We start from the raw sequence: 19,211 nt of genomic DNA, 5'->3' as shown, positions 1-19,211 counted from the left end.
TTGTATAACAAACACCTTTATCTACTGAGCCAACTCTTAGAGGCGGCTGACTCCGGTCTGCACACTTTTTTGTTACAGCTGAATGCTGACAACGGGCTTCAAAAAACATTTTCAAAAATCAATTTCCTAATGGAATCTGAAGTTGTTTAAAAATACATATTTATCAATAACCTCTGGTTCCACCGTGGGTTTTAGTCCCAGCGATATGCTGAAACGGTTGCTCACAAAATGGCCAGTGATAGAGCGATCAATGGGGACTTTCTGGGGAGCGTGACCTCATCCAACACATCATTGGTCAGTGCTGTCTGTCAGTCACCTCTCTCCTTTCCTGTCATATGGAAATGTCCACCTTCTTCCCTCTCTGTCGCTCCCTCGTCATCAGTCTAAATCCAGCCTTTGAGACCTGGGTGCCTTCTGTCCTGAGGCTGCCCTTCTCCAGTTCTCAGGGGCAACCCCATCCTCTTCTGCCCCCTGCCCAGCCTCCCCGTCCCATTTATCTTTGGATCCACAGACCAATGGCCTCACATTACCACCAGCCTTTCCCACAAACAGATCCAAGTCATTATCTCCGCCCACCTCCCCACACTGCCTTTGGCTCTCTCCATTTGATTTTAGCCAAGGTCAATATCCACTGGAAGAAGTGAGCCAAGGTCACTTCATTATTTAGGCCAGAACCTGGAAGCCATTCTCATGATCCACCTTCTCATGCGTGACTCTCAAGCAATCAAGTAACTTAACCGTGCTCTCTCTGTACTTGCTTAAATGGGTTTTGGTGTTACCCAGCAGGCTACTCAACAGGAAGTCAGCACCTGTAACTGCTTAGCCCCTTGTCTGGGGAAGAGGAAGCCTGACTGGCCTTGGCTGAATTAGTTCTCTGAGAAGAAAGGTTAAAGGAGCCTCTTCTCTGTCTCCTTGTAGAGTCTCAGTAAGTACACAGCACTGGGGTTGGGGGGGGGGGTGACCCAACAGCTAGCAAGGATCTACAGTAAAGGCCCTGAGATGCAGACTCAGGACGGAGAGGATCTAGTGGCTGGGGACTCCAAATAGGTCCCCACTTCACTGGAGCCACAAGACCTGGAGTTGGTTTGCCACACACCCAGCTGGGTGGCCACATTCAGTTCCTTGCTGAGCCTAGCCATAAGAGGCAACATACAGTTTGTCCCCAAAGGACTCGTATTCCTTTCTGTATACTGAAAGGGTAGACTGAGTCTACTCTAGGTAACTGATCTTGGTTAGTTAATTCTTAAAAATCATCATCATCATCACTATCACCATCACCATCATCATCATCATCATGATGTATGTGTGGGGGGCTTGAGGAGTACATATGGCATAGCATGTAGTCACAGTCACAGCACACTCTTGAAGTCTGTCCTTTCCTTCTAGCCTTATGTGGGTCCTGGGATTGTTATGGGCCAGGTGCCTTTACCCACTGAAAGCTCTCACCAGCCCTTCGTTAGTTAGATCTCAGTAGGAATCTTAACAAGTAGGATGTGAATGTAATGTACCTTGTTGTAACAGAACTAATACTGGAGGGAGATTTAGGGAGACTGACTGCCATTAGCTGGGGACTCTGAACCTCTTAACTTACTGGGAGTCTACTTCTCTCCATGTAAGATATGGATAGCAGCGTCTTCCTCAGAGGGCTGGGCGTGTTAGCTGAGATAATAAAAAGTGTAACACACGATATGCCTCAGAAGCGGGACATGCCTTTGGCTCCCTCGTGTCTAAGGTAAATGACACATTTCTAGTCTGGATTGCATTTGTGTTGGTTGACCTTTGCCCAAATGAGTTCCTTGGCTTCTATATAAGTCTGCTATTTGTCTGTACAGGGATAACACTGCTTTTCTTATAGTTTACTTCCTAGGATTATGGAAGAATTAATACACTCTGTTCACTGTACAGGCTGCTATGGTAACTAAGCCCCTGCGGGCAATGTCTAGCCTTGATACATTCATTAGAAAGAGGAAGACCAAACTGGGCAGAGACACAGGAGCGAAAAATCACTCACCTTGCCAATCTCCTAGGCTTTTCCGAAAACATGTAGTCACTACCACCATCTGTCCCCCAGAATTAGTGATCACACACTCGGAAACGCAGTCAAAGAAACTACAGTTGCTTCTTCTGCCTTGCTCAATATGGCATTTACAATGATTGCAAAGTGAAGAAATCAAACGGCTGGTGTTATCTTTCAAGGGACTGGGATATCATAGCATGGAATAATGAGATAGAGGAGTAGGGATATGACCTGTGTGTCACATGTGTGTGGCTGTGTTCTGTTTCCTCATCTACAACAAGGAAAATAAAAATTGTGGCTACCACTGGGGATAGACAGCCGTGGGTTAGTGCATGAACAGTGCCAGGCACACAGGAAGCACTTCTGGAACATTTCCTTATTTACTACACTACAGACACCAAGACGGTGTCTTACAAACCCGCATGTGCACATTGATCAGGATGATGTGCGGATGTTGATCATTTCCAGAGGGGATTTCGGAGGGATTGGAGGCTTTAGTGTTTAGTAGTTTTCACTTTATCCCTCTAAGTTCATAATAAATAAATGAGTGAATTAATATCCCCAAAGCAAACGGGCAATTGCTCCGAAGACAAGTTTAGTGATTGCTGTGGAATAACTGCCTGGGTTCAGCCCAGGCCTCGGATTGACTTCTAAGTCAAATGCGGGAGAAACATCTCTTAAAACTGTGTGCTAAGCTTTGCACAGCCTGAGTGGAGCCAGGGGTGGTGGTGGAGGCTGGGGTGAAACCTACGTTCCTAATCCTATCCACATTCTTGTGCTGCATGAAACTAGAAGATGTGGCTTCCCCCAAATTAGGGGTTTCATACGACTGGCTGCATGCTTCTGTAGAGCCTCAGCATGTGAGTACACTCCTGCCCTGATCCTTGCACGAACCCAGCAGGCAGGAAGACAGCACAGTCCGCAGAGAGGTCTACCTGGGGACCGTAGGATCTGGCTATCACCACAGAGGTGTGAGGACACCCGGAAGGTCTGTTAGTGACAAGAGTCAGTCCTCCTTCAGAAGAAATGTTAGCATTTAAAAGTAAAGCCCTTAGTCACGTTCATTCTTGTTTCCTGTCTAGACTTCAATAGGTGCTTATTTATTTCCATTCACTTGTCTATTCCCATTTTACATCCAGGCCAACATCTTTCCCCAGGGTGGAATCTCCCAATGACTTCACATTACACTTCAGGGACATCTGAGTTGCCCCGACCCAGAAGGATCCTTACCCCTTTCCCTTCACTAAATTCAAGTACCTGAGTACCTTTCCAGGGAGACGCGAGCCCTGTTGGGTAAACTTGTATCCCCTAATTCTTGATATTCAACACATGTACATTTCCAACTTTTCTGTGATTCTAAGTTCTAAGCATTCAGCACCATGTTTTACATTCACCATAGTCACGGTGCACACCAGTACCAGGAACCCAAGTAAGGTCATGTGAGTACAGTGGATGAATGGCCAATAAAGTTAATTTCCACACTGCAGGAAGCTGCAGTAGCTATGGGGGTTCTTCTGGGCGCCTCTGAAGTCATAGCAATTGACTTAGAGAAACACTGGGTACAAGTGAAGCCAGCCAGAGCTAACTGAAACTCATGGCCTCCAGAGCTCCTGGGAACACCTACCTGCGCCTTCCGCTTGGTTCCTGTTGGCTGTGGCTTTCATCATTTTCTCACTGAATAAAAGAAAACGATAAGGAAAAAGAGTCAACGCTACAGTTTTCAAAGTACCACCATCTTTCCTTGACCCTTCTATTCTTAAGATTTAGCGGTGATGGATTTAAGCAATGAAGGTGTTTGACATCAGCTCCATGACATCAGCTCCATGAGATGGAGAAAGCTTCCCCGGTGTGCGCTGACACAGGAAGGATGCAGCTGGACACAGTGATTTTCAGATGATGGCGGCTGTGGACTAGCATGGACGGGAGTAACAGGCACTGCTCAGGGAGTGGTCCATGAAGCCACATGCACTGGGAAGTCCTCTGACCCTTCTTGGGCCAAAGTGTTACCTTTGTCCAAGAATTACCAGGAAGGAAAACAAAACGAAACAAAACAAAACAAAAAAACAACCCCCATTCTGTGATTTATAAAGATGTAAACATGTCAGCTCTAAAATGATCATGAAGAAACAAATTTCACTGAATGGATGGCTGCAATGATTAAAGAGAAGCAGGCTGAATTTTTTTTTTTTTTTGCTGCATGGCTTGTTTCTTATGTTACCTAGAGGCCTCTTTGCTACTACTTGTAATGGGCCCTTTAAAAAGCGCAGACTGAACCAGGCCAGTTAGACTGGCAATCTGCTTCTCCATGGCTTGCATCCTCTCTCTGTAAAACAAGAGAATTGTTTGTTAAAGCTCTGTTGACTTTCAGACTGGTTCTTCTAGGTGAATGAATCCACCAGAGGGTTATAAAAGGCACCACCCAGCAGGCGGCCAAAGTCCACTCAAACCCAGAGAACGACAGATCCTTGTGAAGGCCAAGATTCACTAATAAAAGTTGAGAGAGGAGACAGTGACCTCACAAAAGAGACAATGCACAGGCCACAGAGGCCTCCTGGAAGAAACGGCACCACCCTCAGATGAGCGTGTGTTTTTCAGCCTTCTTGCCCCGTTTTGTTGTTTACTTTGCATGAGAGCAGACCAGGGTGGGACTGGTGACACTCTGGGCCAGGCCCTGCATTCCTACGTGCCTCTGAGCTGCTCTTTGCAACTGAGAAGCTGCAGGCTGGTTTTGGGGTGAATGATGGATATATCTGTTGTACATGGAGTTAGATTTGTTTCATAGCCCAAGGGCAGACGAATAAATGCCTCTTGTCAACACCACGGAGCATACAATCGAAATCAATTGGAGTTGGGGAGTAGATGGTGCGCAGTGTAGAAGCCTTAGGCTGGAGGATTTTACAGGATCAAGGAAGAAAAATATACTCAGCAACTCAATCATGAGCCTACTAATAAAAATCTCCTTCGTTACTGCCTACCGCCAGGTATTGGACCTTTCTCTTCAAGCCTATCTGATGCTACAGTCAGGGTTTTGAAACAGGCTCACATTTCTGCATCTTCGACAGTGGGTGCATCATGGGAACATGTGATGGTGATGAATGGGTGTAGAACAGGAATCCTACAAACTGCACACTCATACAATGTGGCTCTTTAGTGCAAGCCAACTGCTTTGTCCCATGCTTTATGGAGTAGAATAGCAATCCACCCTTTCACTGCAGAAAAGCAACTGGTGAGTTTGGGCTGGGGAGAGACAGGAAATCTGTATCCTGAACTTTGAGGCAATCAAGAGCAGCCTTGGGCTTTGAGCCCTGGGGCTAAAATCTTTAACGCCTTATTAGTTAGGAGTTTATCTTGACTACTACCAGCCCCTGACTTGACAAGTCCATGTGCTTTCTTCAGTTTACACTGATGGTGCAGTTATGACTAGAAGTTTCTTGTATACATGTCATGCAGTGTGGGTAGGTAATGGTTGCAAAAAGCAAGCACCCCCTCCCCCACCAAGTCATATAAGTCTGAACGGGATGATCTCTGTTCTTCTGGGGGAGAAATGAGCTCAACTGCTGAGTATGGAGGCACATCTTCATGATGAACTACAGATATGTTTGGGAACAGCACTGGATGCTAAGCTCAGGCATCACTGTGTGCTTGGCTTCCTCTTTACCATGAAGGGTCAACAGTTCAAGGAAAAAGTGTGCAAACATTTCGAATAAAGAAATCCCACATTTATTGGTAAGTCACAGTAGCATCTCAAAGGTGACAAGGCAGTAGTTGGTCACAGTGTCTGCCATGTAGGAGACACAGGCACACACACACATAAACACTTAGGAAATGACTTTCTTCGTAGGAAATGCCAGTACTGAGTGAAAGCCGGTAAGCCCTGTCACTCACTGGACAGACGATGAAGAGAAATGAAAGGTACAGGCAGGTGCACAGCTACAAGGAATAACCAAGAATCTGCTCAGAGGGAAAGGGGAAAAAGGAATCTCCCTATGAGAACACTGGCTTCCTTGCATTTTCTTTGGCTCAGTGAGAGTCGGACTTCTCCATTAAGCTTCCCTCTGATGATGGTTTTTGGGTACAGATGGAGAAAGACAATTCTTCAATTGCATTCCACTGCCTGACTCTTCAGGGCTGACACCAACACAAATGTAGAAGTGTCTGGCAAAAGAGTTTAGATACTTAAAGCAAAAGCCCTATGTATATCTCCATGCTTGGTTCTGTACATAGTAACCCTGATTTAGGGCATGAATACTCCCTTGGTGGCCTCTTCCAGGCTATGGCATCAACAGGGATACTAGGGACGAGACACCAAGTCAGATATTGCTGGTAGCTCTTTGGCATCCTCCCTGCAGCCTATAACACTTGAACCTGACAGTACAAGGCTCACAATATTGACCCACTCCCATGTGTGTCAGTGTGGTGGAGGCAGTGAAGGACAGACAGCACAGTGACCACAAATGTGTGTGCCAGTGTCTCAGCCAAAACCACTTCGTGAAAATACAATTCTTTTGACACACAGTAATGAGAAAACTTCTTCCTTCCTATTTAATCACCAAAGTGTTTCTGGTTTCAGGATTCATTCGAGGGAGATTATCTGATTTATAAATTCATAAATAAGATTGTCTTTCCATTTCATGGTTGGTAATCTGGAAACAATTTTATGGTTTAACTAAATTACAGCAACTGGAAACTTATGCAGCTTTCTCCCGTGATGAAATGTTATGATGTGTGTTTAATGTGAAAAGGGGGAAAAAAAGAGAAACGTAGTGGAAGAGGAGAAATTAAACATGACCCTGTCATTTTACTGCAGTGGCAATTCTGCATGATAACCATCAGAATATTAAGGATGCTTAGGCTAATTCTTACCAATTTCACTTGGTTTAAGGTATTATGGGTTGGTGTAATTACTGTCAAAAAGATGGCTCAAAAATGATTTCATAAACCATTTTATATCATTCCATAAACTGTATTTATATGATAAGTAGAGACAGTTAACTAGTCACAATGCTGCAAGTCAGCTTGGCTGTACAAATCTGTTTGAGGCACAAATATAACATGATTAAAAAAAATTCAAGGAAAATTCAGGGCACGTGCAGTTCCTTTCATCAATCAGCTCCTGACTGACGTCATCCTTCCCGCCCTGGTCTGTGTGTGTAGGGAAGCAAACACCCATACTGTTAGAGAGCCACCCCCTCTGCCTTTGGAACAGAGCGAAGAAAACCTTTTATGTTTGAGGAAATACGTTTAGCCAGTGAGTTCATTTCTGTAATTTTTGGTTCAAGTTTCACCTTTAACCTCTTTTGATTACAGACATGTCTTTGTCCTGATGGAAGCCTCCTTGAGCCTGGATAACTTTCTTCTTTCTTATCTTTGTAGAGTTAAGCCAATTTATACCAATTAGGAACCAAGCTAATACCAGACTGAGTGAAGACCATTAATTCTTTTTTTTTTCCTTTTAAGATTTATTTATTTATTGTATATAAGTACACTGTAGCTGTCTTCAGATACACCAGAAGAGGGCATCAGATCTCTTTACAGATGGTTGTGAGCCACCCTGTGGTTGCTGGGAATTGAACTCAGGACCTCTGGAAGAGCAGTCGGGTGCATACAACATGTGTGTGTATGTGCACATGTGCGTGTATTTGCACATGTGTGTGCATGCATATGGAAGCCCGAGGTTGATGATGAGTATCTTTTAGAGTCACTTTTCACTTTAATTTTTGAGTTTCCCAATGACCTAGGATCTCATTAATTTAGTTAGGCTGGGTAGCCAATGAGCTTTAAGGACCCACCTGTCTCTGCATCCCAAGTGTCAGGGTCACAGAGGCCTGTTGTCTGTTCTTATATGTGTGCTGGTCTGAACTCAGGTCTTCCTGTTTATGTGACAGATGAACCAAGCCATCCCCCAAGCCCCCAAAGAACACTTTTTCAAGATACAGGAAGGATACAGGGGAGCTGCTGAAACCAGTCAAGCAAACTAATGTGCATCAGAATCTCAGCCTTCCTTAGCCAGTTCCCTACCATTAAAAATACATTTGTAGGACAGTAACAACTACAGGGACTGAGACAGCTATTCTACGAGTACTAAGTGATCCCTAAATTCACTTCTGGGTCTACTATTTTCGATTAGATTTAGATTCGTTGTTCTTTCTCCTCGCTTTCACCAGAGTCTATGCTTGTTTGCTAAAAGCGTGGTTTCCAGCCAATGGCAATGCTAGGAGCTGCTGGGACCTAGCAAAAGAAAGCCATCTTTGGGGAGAACTTTTGAAGGAGATGTTGGGACCCTGGCTTCTCCCTGAGTTTCCTGTCTGCCATGAGGTAAGTGGCTTCAGTTCACCAAAGCACCCCAACTCATGCTGTTCTGCCCCACTGTGCTAATCGACCCAAATAACTGCAGATAGAAGTCAGAATCCAAAATAAACCATCATGATTTTTAAGGTGTTTAACTCAGATATTTAGCTACAGCAATGGAAATCTGAACAACATGGGCTATTAACACATACGCGCGCACGCGGACACACACACACACACACACACACACACACACACACACACTCACACTGTGAGGACTACCAAGACAAGGGGCCATCGTTTCTGCATAGGACCTTTCACAAGATCAGTGTCCCGGCAGGTAAAACACTGACAGAACTAAACCCTTATTCTTACAAGTACTGAAGGCATTTTTCACAATTGAATAGTGAGCAGGTTTCAAGCCCTTGCATGTTCATACCCTGTTTCTACGGCATGAGAGGAGAAACGCCCTAATTCATTCAAGATGCTGTTAAGGGATGAAGTTAGCAGAACATCAGAACCCAGGTCCTCTTGCTATGCTTAAAGTCTTTCAGGTAACTAATCTAATAGCTTTCCATTTCCGCTCTAAGTTATCCTATTGGGAACAAGCTGAGCAACTGGGATGCCATTCCTGAATCTCTGAATCACCTGGGCTCTCACTGAGGTGCCTGGGCTTATAGAGGAGATCCGGATGGAGCTGGATGGAGCTGGATGGAGCTGGGCATTAGAGTCTATTATCTACCTGCCCTCTGCTTCTGGCATGAGCAGGAAGGCTAAGAGTGCTTTGTCCTCCCTACTGTGCCTTCAGCCATCTTAATGTGTCCCCTGCTTCTGAATTTAGAATTATTTGAAGAGATCTGCGAGGCACTGGGGGAGGGGCAACCAAAATCAGGACTATATTGCATAAGAAACTATTTTCAATTAAAAAAAAATGGATGATTGAAAAAAGAATGGCTTGTCTTAAGTTGCCTTCCAAAGTTGAGAAGCCCTCATGTTTGTGGGAATTCCAGCACAAGAAGCTGCCTTTCTGTCACATTGCTGTGACTAAATTCCTGACAGGAAGCAATTTAAAAGAGAAATGATTTATTGTGTTTCACAGTTTGAGAAAGTACAGTCCACGGTGTGGGAAAGACGCCCAGAGCTCACAGCGGTGGGAGCATGTCTCTGTGGCTCCACACCGCTTGACAGACAGACAGACAGGCAGCCAACAAGCAGGGCAGTGATACAACCCTTCACTCAGCCCATCCCCTCGCAACTCATTTCCTGCAGCCTGGTCTCATCTCCTAAAGGTTCATGGCTTCCCCAACAGTGCCACCAGTTAGGGACCAAGTGTTCCTGTGAGCCTGGTGTGTGTGTGTGTGTGTGTGTGTGTGTGTGTGTGTGTGTTTGTGTGTGTGTGTTTTATATTAAAACTATACACAACCTTATTCCAATCTGCCATCCTCTGTAGCTTTAAGATCCATACTAACAAGCTCTGTAGAAGTCTGACATTTCAGATTCCTAAACACTTTTCCTGTTATGCTGTGACTTCAGCTTTTTTTTTTCTTTCTTTTCTTTTCTTTTCTTTTTTTTTTTTTTTTTGTTTTTGTTTTTTTCGGAGCTGAGGACTGAACCTTGCGCTTGTTAGGCAAGCGCTCTACCACTGAGCTAAATCCCCAACCCCGTGACTTCAGCTTTCAACCTAGAATGGCTTTACTGTCTAGACCTGAAACCTCCAAATCCATCTTTTATTCTTGTTGGGCCCCTTATTCATACAGACCTCTCTCTACACAGCCTTTCCCCCTTGCTGTCAGCAAATACTGTCAGTACTGTCAAGTCACTGGGGATTTTCTTGTTCCTTATGTTTTCTCAAGTTCAGACCAAAGACATTGGTCCTGTGGCTATAGCCTGGGACTGGTACAATATGTCTCATATGTCATGCTGGGGCACTTGCGGTGGAGGAGACCTCTTCAGTGGCATGATGGCCATGAAGGTAGGGTTGGGCTAGGTGGGGAGGAAGGGAAGGGACAAGGATCATGATATCCCCTTCAAGTGTATGCCTCCAATGATCTAACTTCTTCCCCTCAGTCCCCAATTCCTTAAGGTTCCATCACCTCCAACAACCCCAAAAGTCCAAGTCTTTAATAGTTGTATTTAGGGAATGTTTCAGACCCAAACTATAATAGTTCCTAGAGTAGGTAGTACTACAACCTGTGCCCCCAGTCATGTCAAGACTCTCTTGCTTCTAGGCTCTTTCCCAGCCTTCCACACCCCGTGTTAGAATGGCTTTAACTTTCTGATTGTCTGAGGAGAGCAACAAATGACATGACATGGCCTCCATGACACTTCTAAATCTCACAGTATCATCCTCTATTGGTTTTAAAGAGACAGGTGAGAGGTATGTCCTGCTAGGCAGCCATGTTTTCCCAAGCCAGATAAAAGACAGGGGCTAAGTCAAAGGTTTTTTTTTTTTTTTACCTACGACGCATAGCATGCAGCAATATTACCATTGTTGTTGATGATGTCATGATGCTTACAATTGAACCGGGCCCATATAATGTTTCTGTGTGCTGAACCACCAAGCTGTACCCATATCCCATACTGAATTTATGATGCACAAAAGCACACACATATGTGAAGAAGTCTAGTTTGAAAGTAAGACTGGGGCCCCATTTGTGGATGAAGTTAAAAGGCTGTTTATATATGTTCTGAGGCAATAAGAGATTCCAAGTCTACAGTTTGATGTGAGAAGGAAAAACCAGAGGTGCTGGTGTCCCCTCTAGTCCTTAGTTCTTCACAGACTAGAAACTAAAGCTATCCGTTTTCCTCAAAGCTGCAGGAGGCTGATTATCAACTCCAAAGTCACCTTGGCAATGACTTTGGGTGTAGGCTCCATGACAGGAAATGAGGACTCATGACACATGAACATTCTTCTCTTGATCCCAGGCTTCAGACTGCCCGAAGGGACACGGGGAGTTACACCCAAACTAAGATTATTGTGTGGCATGCTTATGTTCTTGACTCTCCCTCCACAAAGAGCTCCTGGACGAAGAGAAAGAAGTCGGCTAGTCACAACTCTTCCTGAGAGCTAGCGCATGAGCCAAACATCGTAGCTGGAGGGAACGGGTGGGGCACACAGACTGGCAGCTCTAGTGTGGGTGCTAAAGGAAGCATCACCATAGCAAACCAACTAAAATGTAACATCAGCAAAAACACAGACCAGGAATTGATCTAGAGGTGTGTTCCAACTTATGGAGGTATAACTTCTTTCCTCTGCAAATTCAACCAACATTTATGTCTTAGGCACCAAGGACACAGAAACGAGGTTACATACTTCCCCTGCCCCCACCACCCTTCCAACTTCCCTGCAGCCACACACACACACAGATACCACACGCACACTCACACACCCCACATACACACACACACACACACACACACACACACACACACACACACTCACTTACTCACAGAGCAGGTCTGAGGAGCTACTGGGTCTACAGTGGAATGAGGGAGGGGAGGGCAACAGGAACCAATGCCAGACAGCACAGGGCGTGTGTCCTTTTCCAGGCTCCACAGGGAGGGTGAATCCTATCATTACTTGCAAACCAGCAAAAGGATGCCACTGCTACTATGTAAAGCCAGCAGGGATAAATCAGACTGGCCCAGTATAGCTAACAGCGCAATCAACCCAGGCATAGGTCATTTTTAGGGGCTTTGGCTCTGACTGTGAATGTGACAGCGGCTGGTATGAGGACATTTGGGGACTTGCCTTTTAATAGGAAGGAGCTCGTGGCTGCTCTGCTGAGAACAGCCTGAAGTAGATGGACTCAGAGTGGGAAGCCAGCTTAGGAAACCACATGATAGTCAAGCACAGCCGCTCTCAGCTGATGGCATCTGGGTGAAGTCCTGAGGCTGGAGAGGAGCCATCCAGGAGCTGTTCAGTGGGAGAGAGCACCAGGCTGGCGTAACCACAAATGCAGTCTTCAAAGTAGATGAGTCCCTGCCAAGTCAGACACAGGGACCAGCACACATGCAGTGGAGACCATGGCAGGGGATGCCAAAGGTTTGCTAGCGTCTGGGTCTTCAGTGCCTCCCAAAGGCTGGTGTGGTAATGGATTCACTCCTAGGCTGTGTAAGACTGGGGGAGTGGAAACTAGGAAGTGGGCGAGTATGCCCTTGCTGGGAATACATGACCTTGGCTCGTTTTGCCTTGCTTTGTCTCCTGCAGAGACCTCTTCTGACACACACCCCACCTTGATAAAAGTACAGCTCAGGCTCAAGTGAACGTGGACTGAAATCTCTGATCCCATAATCCCTGGGCCCTTTCCCCTTAGTAAGTTGCATGTCTTACTTTGATACAGCGATGACAAGGGCACACAGAGCTCAGGTCTCGACACTTAGAGGTCACAGGGTCAGAAGGCTCTGCCATTTAACAGAGATGCCCTTGGTCTAACTGGTACACTACCTGGAGAGATCATGTCTAAAATCTAGTGGGAGTCGGGATTCTAGAATTGCAGTTAGGAGGAATTTATTTGGCCCTCAGAATTCTTCCCATTCTGGTTCAGTGATCCTGACTGAAGGGGGAGAAAAAAAAAAAGGTGTGCCAAGTCAGGCAAGTGGGTCAAAGCTCAGACACGCCCAGGCCAGGGCTCTCAAGGTATACTGAAGGCCGAAGAGGCTCTTCCCAGTACAGTAAATGCAGCTGGGAAGCACTCCCAGTAGTTAATCCACTTGACAGTTTACTTTCCGTGTGCACACTGTACTAGTTGGGACCTAAAAATAGCTCCGAGTGACAGGACACAGTTGTTTCCTGGATCCGAGGGAAGCACAACTCGACAGCTTTCTGGTTTTATATCCGAGGGACTTTTATTGATTACAGAACGTTCTGAGTTGCAAAGTGGGTTTTGAACCTATTTCATGAGAACTGCACAGAACCCATGACGGGGTGAACCCTTGATGTTACAGCAGACACTGAATATCAGCAAGGAAAGGTTTCTTAGGAAGCACGGCTAATTTGCCTGCAGAGTACAGGGACCACGACTTTCTGGCTACGGTGACACACAGCCTGGGGTGAAACATTACGTTTCCTGTTGGCTCTGCCAGGTGGGTGACTCTAGCTACCACACCCCAGAGAGAGCCAACACAAAATCATCAATTTTGGAGTTCCTTTCTGTTCCCGGAAGGCGCTTTTCAATATTCATGCTCTGGAATGACATTTCCTTCTTTCTTTCTTTCTCTCTCTCTCTCTCTCTCTCTCTCTCTCTCTCTCTCTTTCTTTCTTTCTTTTTTAAATACAGGTACAAACTGGTAGAAATAGTTGTTCATTTCTGTCACAGAATAATGATTTATCTTCAACTGGCAGATACTATGGAGGAAGGCCCTCGAGTGCTTGTGAAAATAAGATCCACCATGCCAGTCTTTTCCTTTACAGGATTTCACATCATTGTCTGCACTGTTCTCAACTCCAGATCTTCCTGCCTCAGCCTCCTGAGCTTCTGGGAATTACAGGTGTGTCTCCTGTGCCTGGCTCCTACCTACTTTAGCTGTAAAATTCTAGCATGAACTCCAGAGAAATAAAACGACTCGAGGCCGGGTTGTGGTAGTGTTGGCACACAGCTTTAATCCCAGCACACAGGAGCAGAGGTAGGCAAATCTCTTGAGATTTTAGTCACCCTGGTCTACAAAGTAAGTTCCAGGACATCCAGGACTACGCAGAGAAAATTGGTCTCAAAAAGCCACACCACACCATACCCATACCATACCATACCACACCACACCATACCCATACCATACCATACCACACCATACCATACCAAATCATACCGTACCATACCACACCACACCACGACCAATCATACCATACCATATCATACCATACCATACCAAACCACACCACACCACACCATACCACACCACACCATACCATACCAAACCATACCATACCATACCAAACCACACCACACCAAACCATACCACATCATACCATACCACACCAAACCATACCATACCATACCACACCATACCGTACCATACCACACTATACCATATCATACCATACCACACCAAACCATACCATACCATACCATACCACACCATACCACACCACACCAAATCATACCATACCATACCAAACCATACCATACCATTACTATACCAAACCAAACCATACCAAACCACACACCACACCATACCATACCATACCACACCACACCATACCAAACCACACCAAACCATACCATACCAAACCACACCACACCATACCATACCAAACCATACCACACCAAATCATACCATACCATACCACACCAAATCATACATACCATACCACACCAAATCATACCATACCATACCATACCAAACCACACCACATCAAACCATACCTTTACTATACCAAACCAAACCATACCAAACCACACCATACCATACCATACCACACCACAACACACCATACCACACCACACCAAACCATACCTTTACTATACCAAACCAAACCATACCAAACCACACCATACCATACCAAACCAAACCAAATCAAACCAACCAAAACCAAAAAGAATGACTCAGAAAAAGAAGGAAGGCATTTCTTATCTGAGCCCTCCCTAATGTTCTTATTGTCTTTCACCTTTCTAGTGGCTTCTGGGTGATGGAGGAGGTAGGGACCTATTACCTTCATTATAAACAGTACGGAGGCAGCGTGGTATTGAGACCTCAGTTTATTCAAATGGTTCCAGTTATCACACTCTGGACTGTGTCTCCTTTTATTTTCTGTAAAGTCAGGCTTCAGAACAAGTGGCTTTCAAACCCCTTTTGGCTCTGAGGGTGGACAAGTAGGATACAACTTTGCTCACAGCAGTACAGTAGGCAATACTGATTTTTTAAGAAACCTACCACTTCTGGAAAGCAGGAATTGTTGCTCAGAGTTAGCTGTAGTTTTAAATCACATCATTCGTGAAAACTAAGGCCTAGAGTTTAAGTAAGGATAAATGTCATCTACTTGACCATCATTGGAGAGACAATGAATCCTAACACAAGCTAAGACATAGTGTGGGCATCACGAGAGCCTGGGTTACTTAGGCGAGCCTTGTTTTTCAGGCCTGGAGCCGTCACACTGATTTCTACAGCTTCCTGAAGGCTGGATCTGTCTCTAAGCCTTGATTCTTCTCTTTGGAGAAGTTCTGCCTGGGGAATCAAAAGGAATTATCTGAATGTTTAATTGCTTACGGGGCTATTTTCCATGAGCCAGATTCATGGCTTCTGAATGACACCACCTCTGGAATATTGAGAAGAAACAGTCACGTTTTAATTGGACGTAATTAGTGATGGGTGGCATCTTTTTCCCTCAAGAAGTTGGTTTGTTTAAAGTAGCTCAAACTTTATAGTGGTCATCCCCTGGTATTTTGGACAGGATATCTTTGGGGTAAGTATAGGGAGAGCTATGTTCAGAGCTATCTGTTAGATGGTCAAACATATTTATTAGACATCTGTTGCATGAGCTCAGTGGTCTATTGAATGCCTACCAAATAGTCTTTACCCATGAGGTTATATTCCTGGGAAATGTAGTAATAATTCAACGTATCAGCACCTACTAGATTTCTCAAACTGGCAAAACACTCTATCATGATGTCATTTTATAGGTACTGTAATGGTAGAAATATAGCCAGTTTTGGATAAAGACCAGTTGGCCTTCTTTTTCTTTCATTAGATGTAGACCATAAATTCCAGAGCATTGGAGAATTATCACAGAGCTCCCAGATGGGCCTGACTTAGGAAAGTGCTCCTGCTTCTGAATTCTTAGCAATTACAGTCTGTATCATTGCTTTAGAATTAATTATGTACAAGTGTCCCCCCCCCCCCATTATGGTAGGATTGCAATTGAAAAGTTTACTTGTACTTTCATTGTTTAGGACTTGGAATAAGTGGTGGTTGGCTTTCCAGCTGGCCCACGGAAGCCTCTTTACCCTAAAGTGTATTATTAGTCCTTTGGCTCCACATTGTTTTCAGGGAAAAGAATATGTCCTAACTTCCCAGCTGGACTCTGAAACACCATGAAGAGATCTCCCCCCAAGCAGCTCAAGACTCAGAGAGGCGCTGTACTTGGCACGTCTTTCCTACTCCCTGCTTTGCTGGGAGACTCTGTCACTCTCAAGAAGACAGGAAAACATCTCCCAAGCATCCCCAAAGCCAAAACAAAACCAAAATGACGCGGTAGGTGTTCTTGTCATATGGGTAAGAGTACAGCACTGAGAGCCAAAGGCTTGACGCACTTAACCAAGCACAGCTTAGAGATATATATTAAGCTCTGAATGTTTTATGGTTGTCTTCAAAGTTTATGGTCCTTGTGTATGAGAACCACATCTAAGCTCCTCTCTGTCAGGGCAAAGCAGCCAGTTTACAGCCAAGTGTGTGAGAAGACCTCCAAAGCCAAGTGCTTGAGAGAGGACCTCAATAAACACCATTGATCCACAATTACAGCTCTGTGGGAAAGCGATTTAGACAAGGGCCCAGTTAGTCAGGCTACACGCATCATCACAGATGGCAATCCAAGCACACCTGTGGAAGAGCCTTTGCCATCAAGACCTCTGCCTAGACTGTGCAGGTCCAGGACAATCTTAAAAGGACGCCCACAGTCTGTCCTGTCTTTCTGTCTCCAGACTTCAGGATGCACAATCTTGAAGACCTTCCTGAATCCTTATTGGAGCAAATTCCACTCTGCGGTCATACCCTGAATACTCCCCCTCCTCAGTCTATCTTTTGATTTTATTCTCTCATCCTTCCTTATTCTACCTTTTGGTGTTTTCTGCTATTATATTAAAAAATATGTTGGCCTGCCTTTTCAGGCAGCTGTTTCTTTCTATGTCTGTCTTTGTCCCTGCCTCTCTTTCTCTGTCTTTCTGTCTCTGTCTGTCTTTGTCTCTGCCTCTGCCTCTCTCTTTGTTTCTGTCTCTGTCTCTCTCTGTCTTTGTTTCTGCCTCTACCTGTCTCTGTCCTGTCTCTGCCTCTCTCTCTCTGTCTCTCTCTGCCTCTCTCTCTCTCTCTGTCTGTCTGTCTGTCTCTCTCGTTCTCTCTCTCTCTCTCTGTGTATGTGTTAGAATGATTTGCTCAAAGGAGGAGTTGTTATTTTCTCTACTTTCTAAGCATGCAAATGTCAAACGGAGGCCAAGTAAGGCTCCATCAAAGCATCAATGAACCCACGGCCACCAAATGTGGGAAGTGACATTTGAACCTTGGCAGGCTTTAAAATCCTCACCATAAGCAGCTGGTGGGCAAAACCTTGCACTGATGGGAGCTCCAGTGAGCTCTACCATAATGCTCCGTTAGCTGGGCATGGTAGTTTCTGGGAGCCTGAGGCAAGAGGGTCTAGAGTTTGAGGCCAGCCTGGGTATATAAAATGATCCTGTTCCAGAAATGTACACCCCAAACCACACCAAACAAGAAAACCATAACACTGCTTTATCAAGAGTAAAGGGCAGAAGGGACGTGATGACAGTATAACCTGTACTCTATGCTTCCCGCCCAGCAGTTTGTCAGGCTTACTATGCTTCAGGAAAAGCTCTATATTTCCCTGGGAGCACAGAGTCTCGATGGTTTCTATTTTAGGGGTGGGGTGGGCACTTGACCATGTTCAGAGACAGCTTGGTTGTCCCCATTAGGGTATTGCATTTCCGAGGTGGCTCACCTTGATTACCCTAGGGGGAAGTAAAAGAATAACCCCACAGTTTTGATCACCCTCCATGGTTCACCGTCCTCTAGCAGGAGAAAGCTCTGTTTACAAACACTTCGAAAGGCTGCCAGCCAAATGGACACTTCTAAATGCCACAAAGTCAGATTTAAGCTTTCATCTGATCAGTTCCTAAAAGAGGAATCCACTCAACTCCTCAAAGCTACCACGACAGCCACATTTAGTTCTTATAACGTGAGAGAGTGAAGGGAAGCCATCAGAAACAGAGCCACGCTACCACTAGGATGCAGGCTTCCTTTTGGACACACATGCACATACATGTGCGTGCACATTTTCTTTGCTTTTCTTTATAAATGGCCCAGGGAGAGGGTGCCTGATAAGTCAGCTGCCATGTGGCTTCTCTTCGTTTAGACTCAGGATCCAGACCAGACTACATTTTGCTCCTTAGTGTGACTCTTTCCCACTCTGATAAAGTTGCCTGCTTTGGCTGCAGAACAATGTCAAAATGGTATCTCAGCTCTCGTTCACCAAGCGTGAAGAACCACATTCCGTTTGAAAGATTCCGTTATGCATTCGGAAGGACGGCCATTAGTGTCTCTGCAATGAGTACCTAGGAATCTTGAGTTTTATTTCTAGAAAGATGCTTTCAATTATATGACCCAAACTACAAATAGAAAACAGCAAAAACATAAATGCCCTCGAATTTTACAGCTCCTCCGGGCTGTTTTATGTGACATGGCCAAGGACGATGATGCTGTTTAATGAAGTAATTTTCTAAGCCAGGGAAGGCAGAACCGTGTGCTCTGACTGTCTCCTACCCTGTCTCCGTCACCAATCTCTTACAGCTGATTGAACCCACTTTTCTTTTTGGAGTCCCAGCAGAAGGAGTTGTCTGGGCAAAGCCACCAAAATATGCAAGATGATCTTCCTAGAAGCACAGGTACAAGAACGCCAAACATTCACGGGTTCCTGGGAGGGAGAACACTAACAGCAGACAGATTACACTGTACATGCTGTGCTGTATTAGCTGTTCATGAAGTCTCTTCAAAAAGATAAGAGATGCCGACTCCCTGAGAAGGAGGCATGTGGCTGTGTACGAGAATGGAGATCAAATGACTCAGTGTTTAGCACTTCATTCCTATGTCAACAGAGCTGTTACAGAATCACGTTCCTTCAAACACTGCCATGGACCTCTCGAAAGCACCCCCGTGCAGGGAAGGATCCTTCTCTCTGATTTCTACCATC

The 19,211-nt window shown here is 45.1% G+C and overlaps 1 protein-coding gene across 32 annotated transcripts in view; it reads right to left on the bottom strand.

Moving 5' to 3' along the window:
* Etl4 (enhancer trap locus 4) overlaps positions 1–19,211 on the bottom strand; it is a 463,673-nt gene that overhangs the window by 35,776 nt on the left and 408,686 nt on the right. For 19 of the 32 annotated variants that reach the window (XM_008771907.4, XM_063276269.1, XM_063276270.1 and 16 more), the window contains one exon: positions 3,642–3,691. In XM_008771907.4, the coding sequence (XP_008770129.3) occupies positions 3,642–3,691 (50 nt within the window). Of the gene's footprint in view, positions 1–3,641; positions 3,692–4,235; positions 4,341–19,211 lie in introns of all 32 variants that reach the window. The other 13 variants (XM_063276268.1, XM_039096217.2, XM_039096218.2 and 10 more) reach the window with 1 other exon arrangement.

The sequence above is a fragment of the Rattus norvegicus genome, chromosome 17, assembly GCF_036323735.1.
Source record: "Rattus norvegicus strain BN/NHsdMcwi chromosome 17, GRCr8, whole genome shotgun sequence".
NCBI classification, from domain to species: Eukaryota; Metazoa; Chordata; class Mammalia; order Rodentia; family Muridae; genus Rattus; species Rattus norvegicus.
The sequence above is the reverse complement of the archived record's forward strand: the minus strand, read 5'-3'. Positions and strand labels throughout refer to the sequence as shown.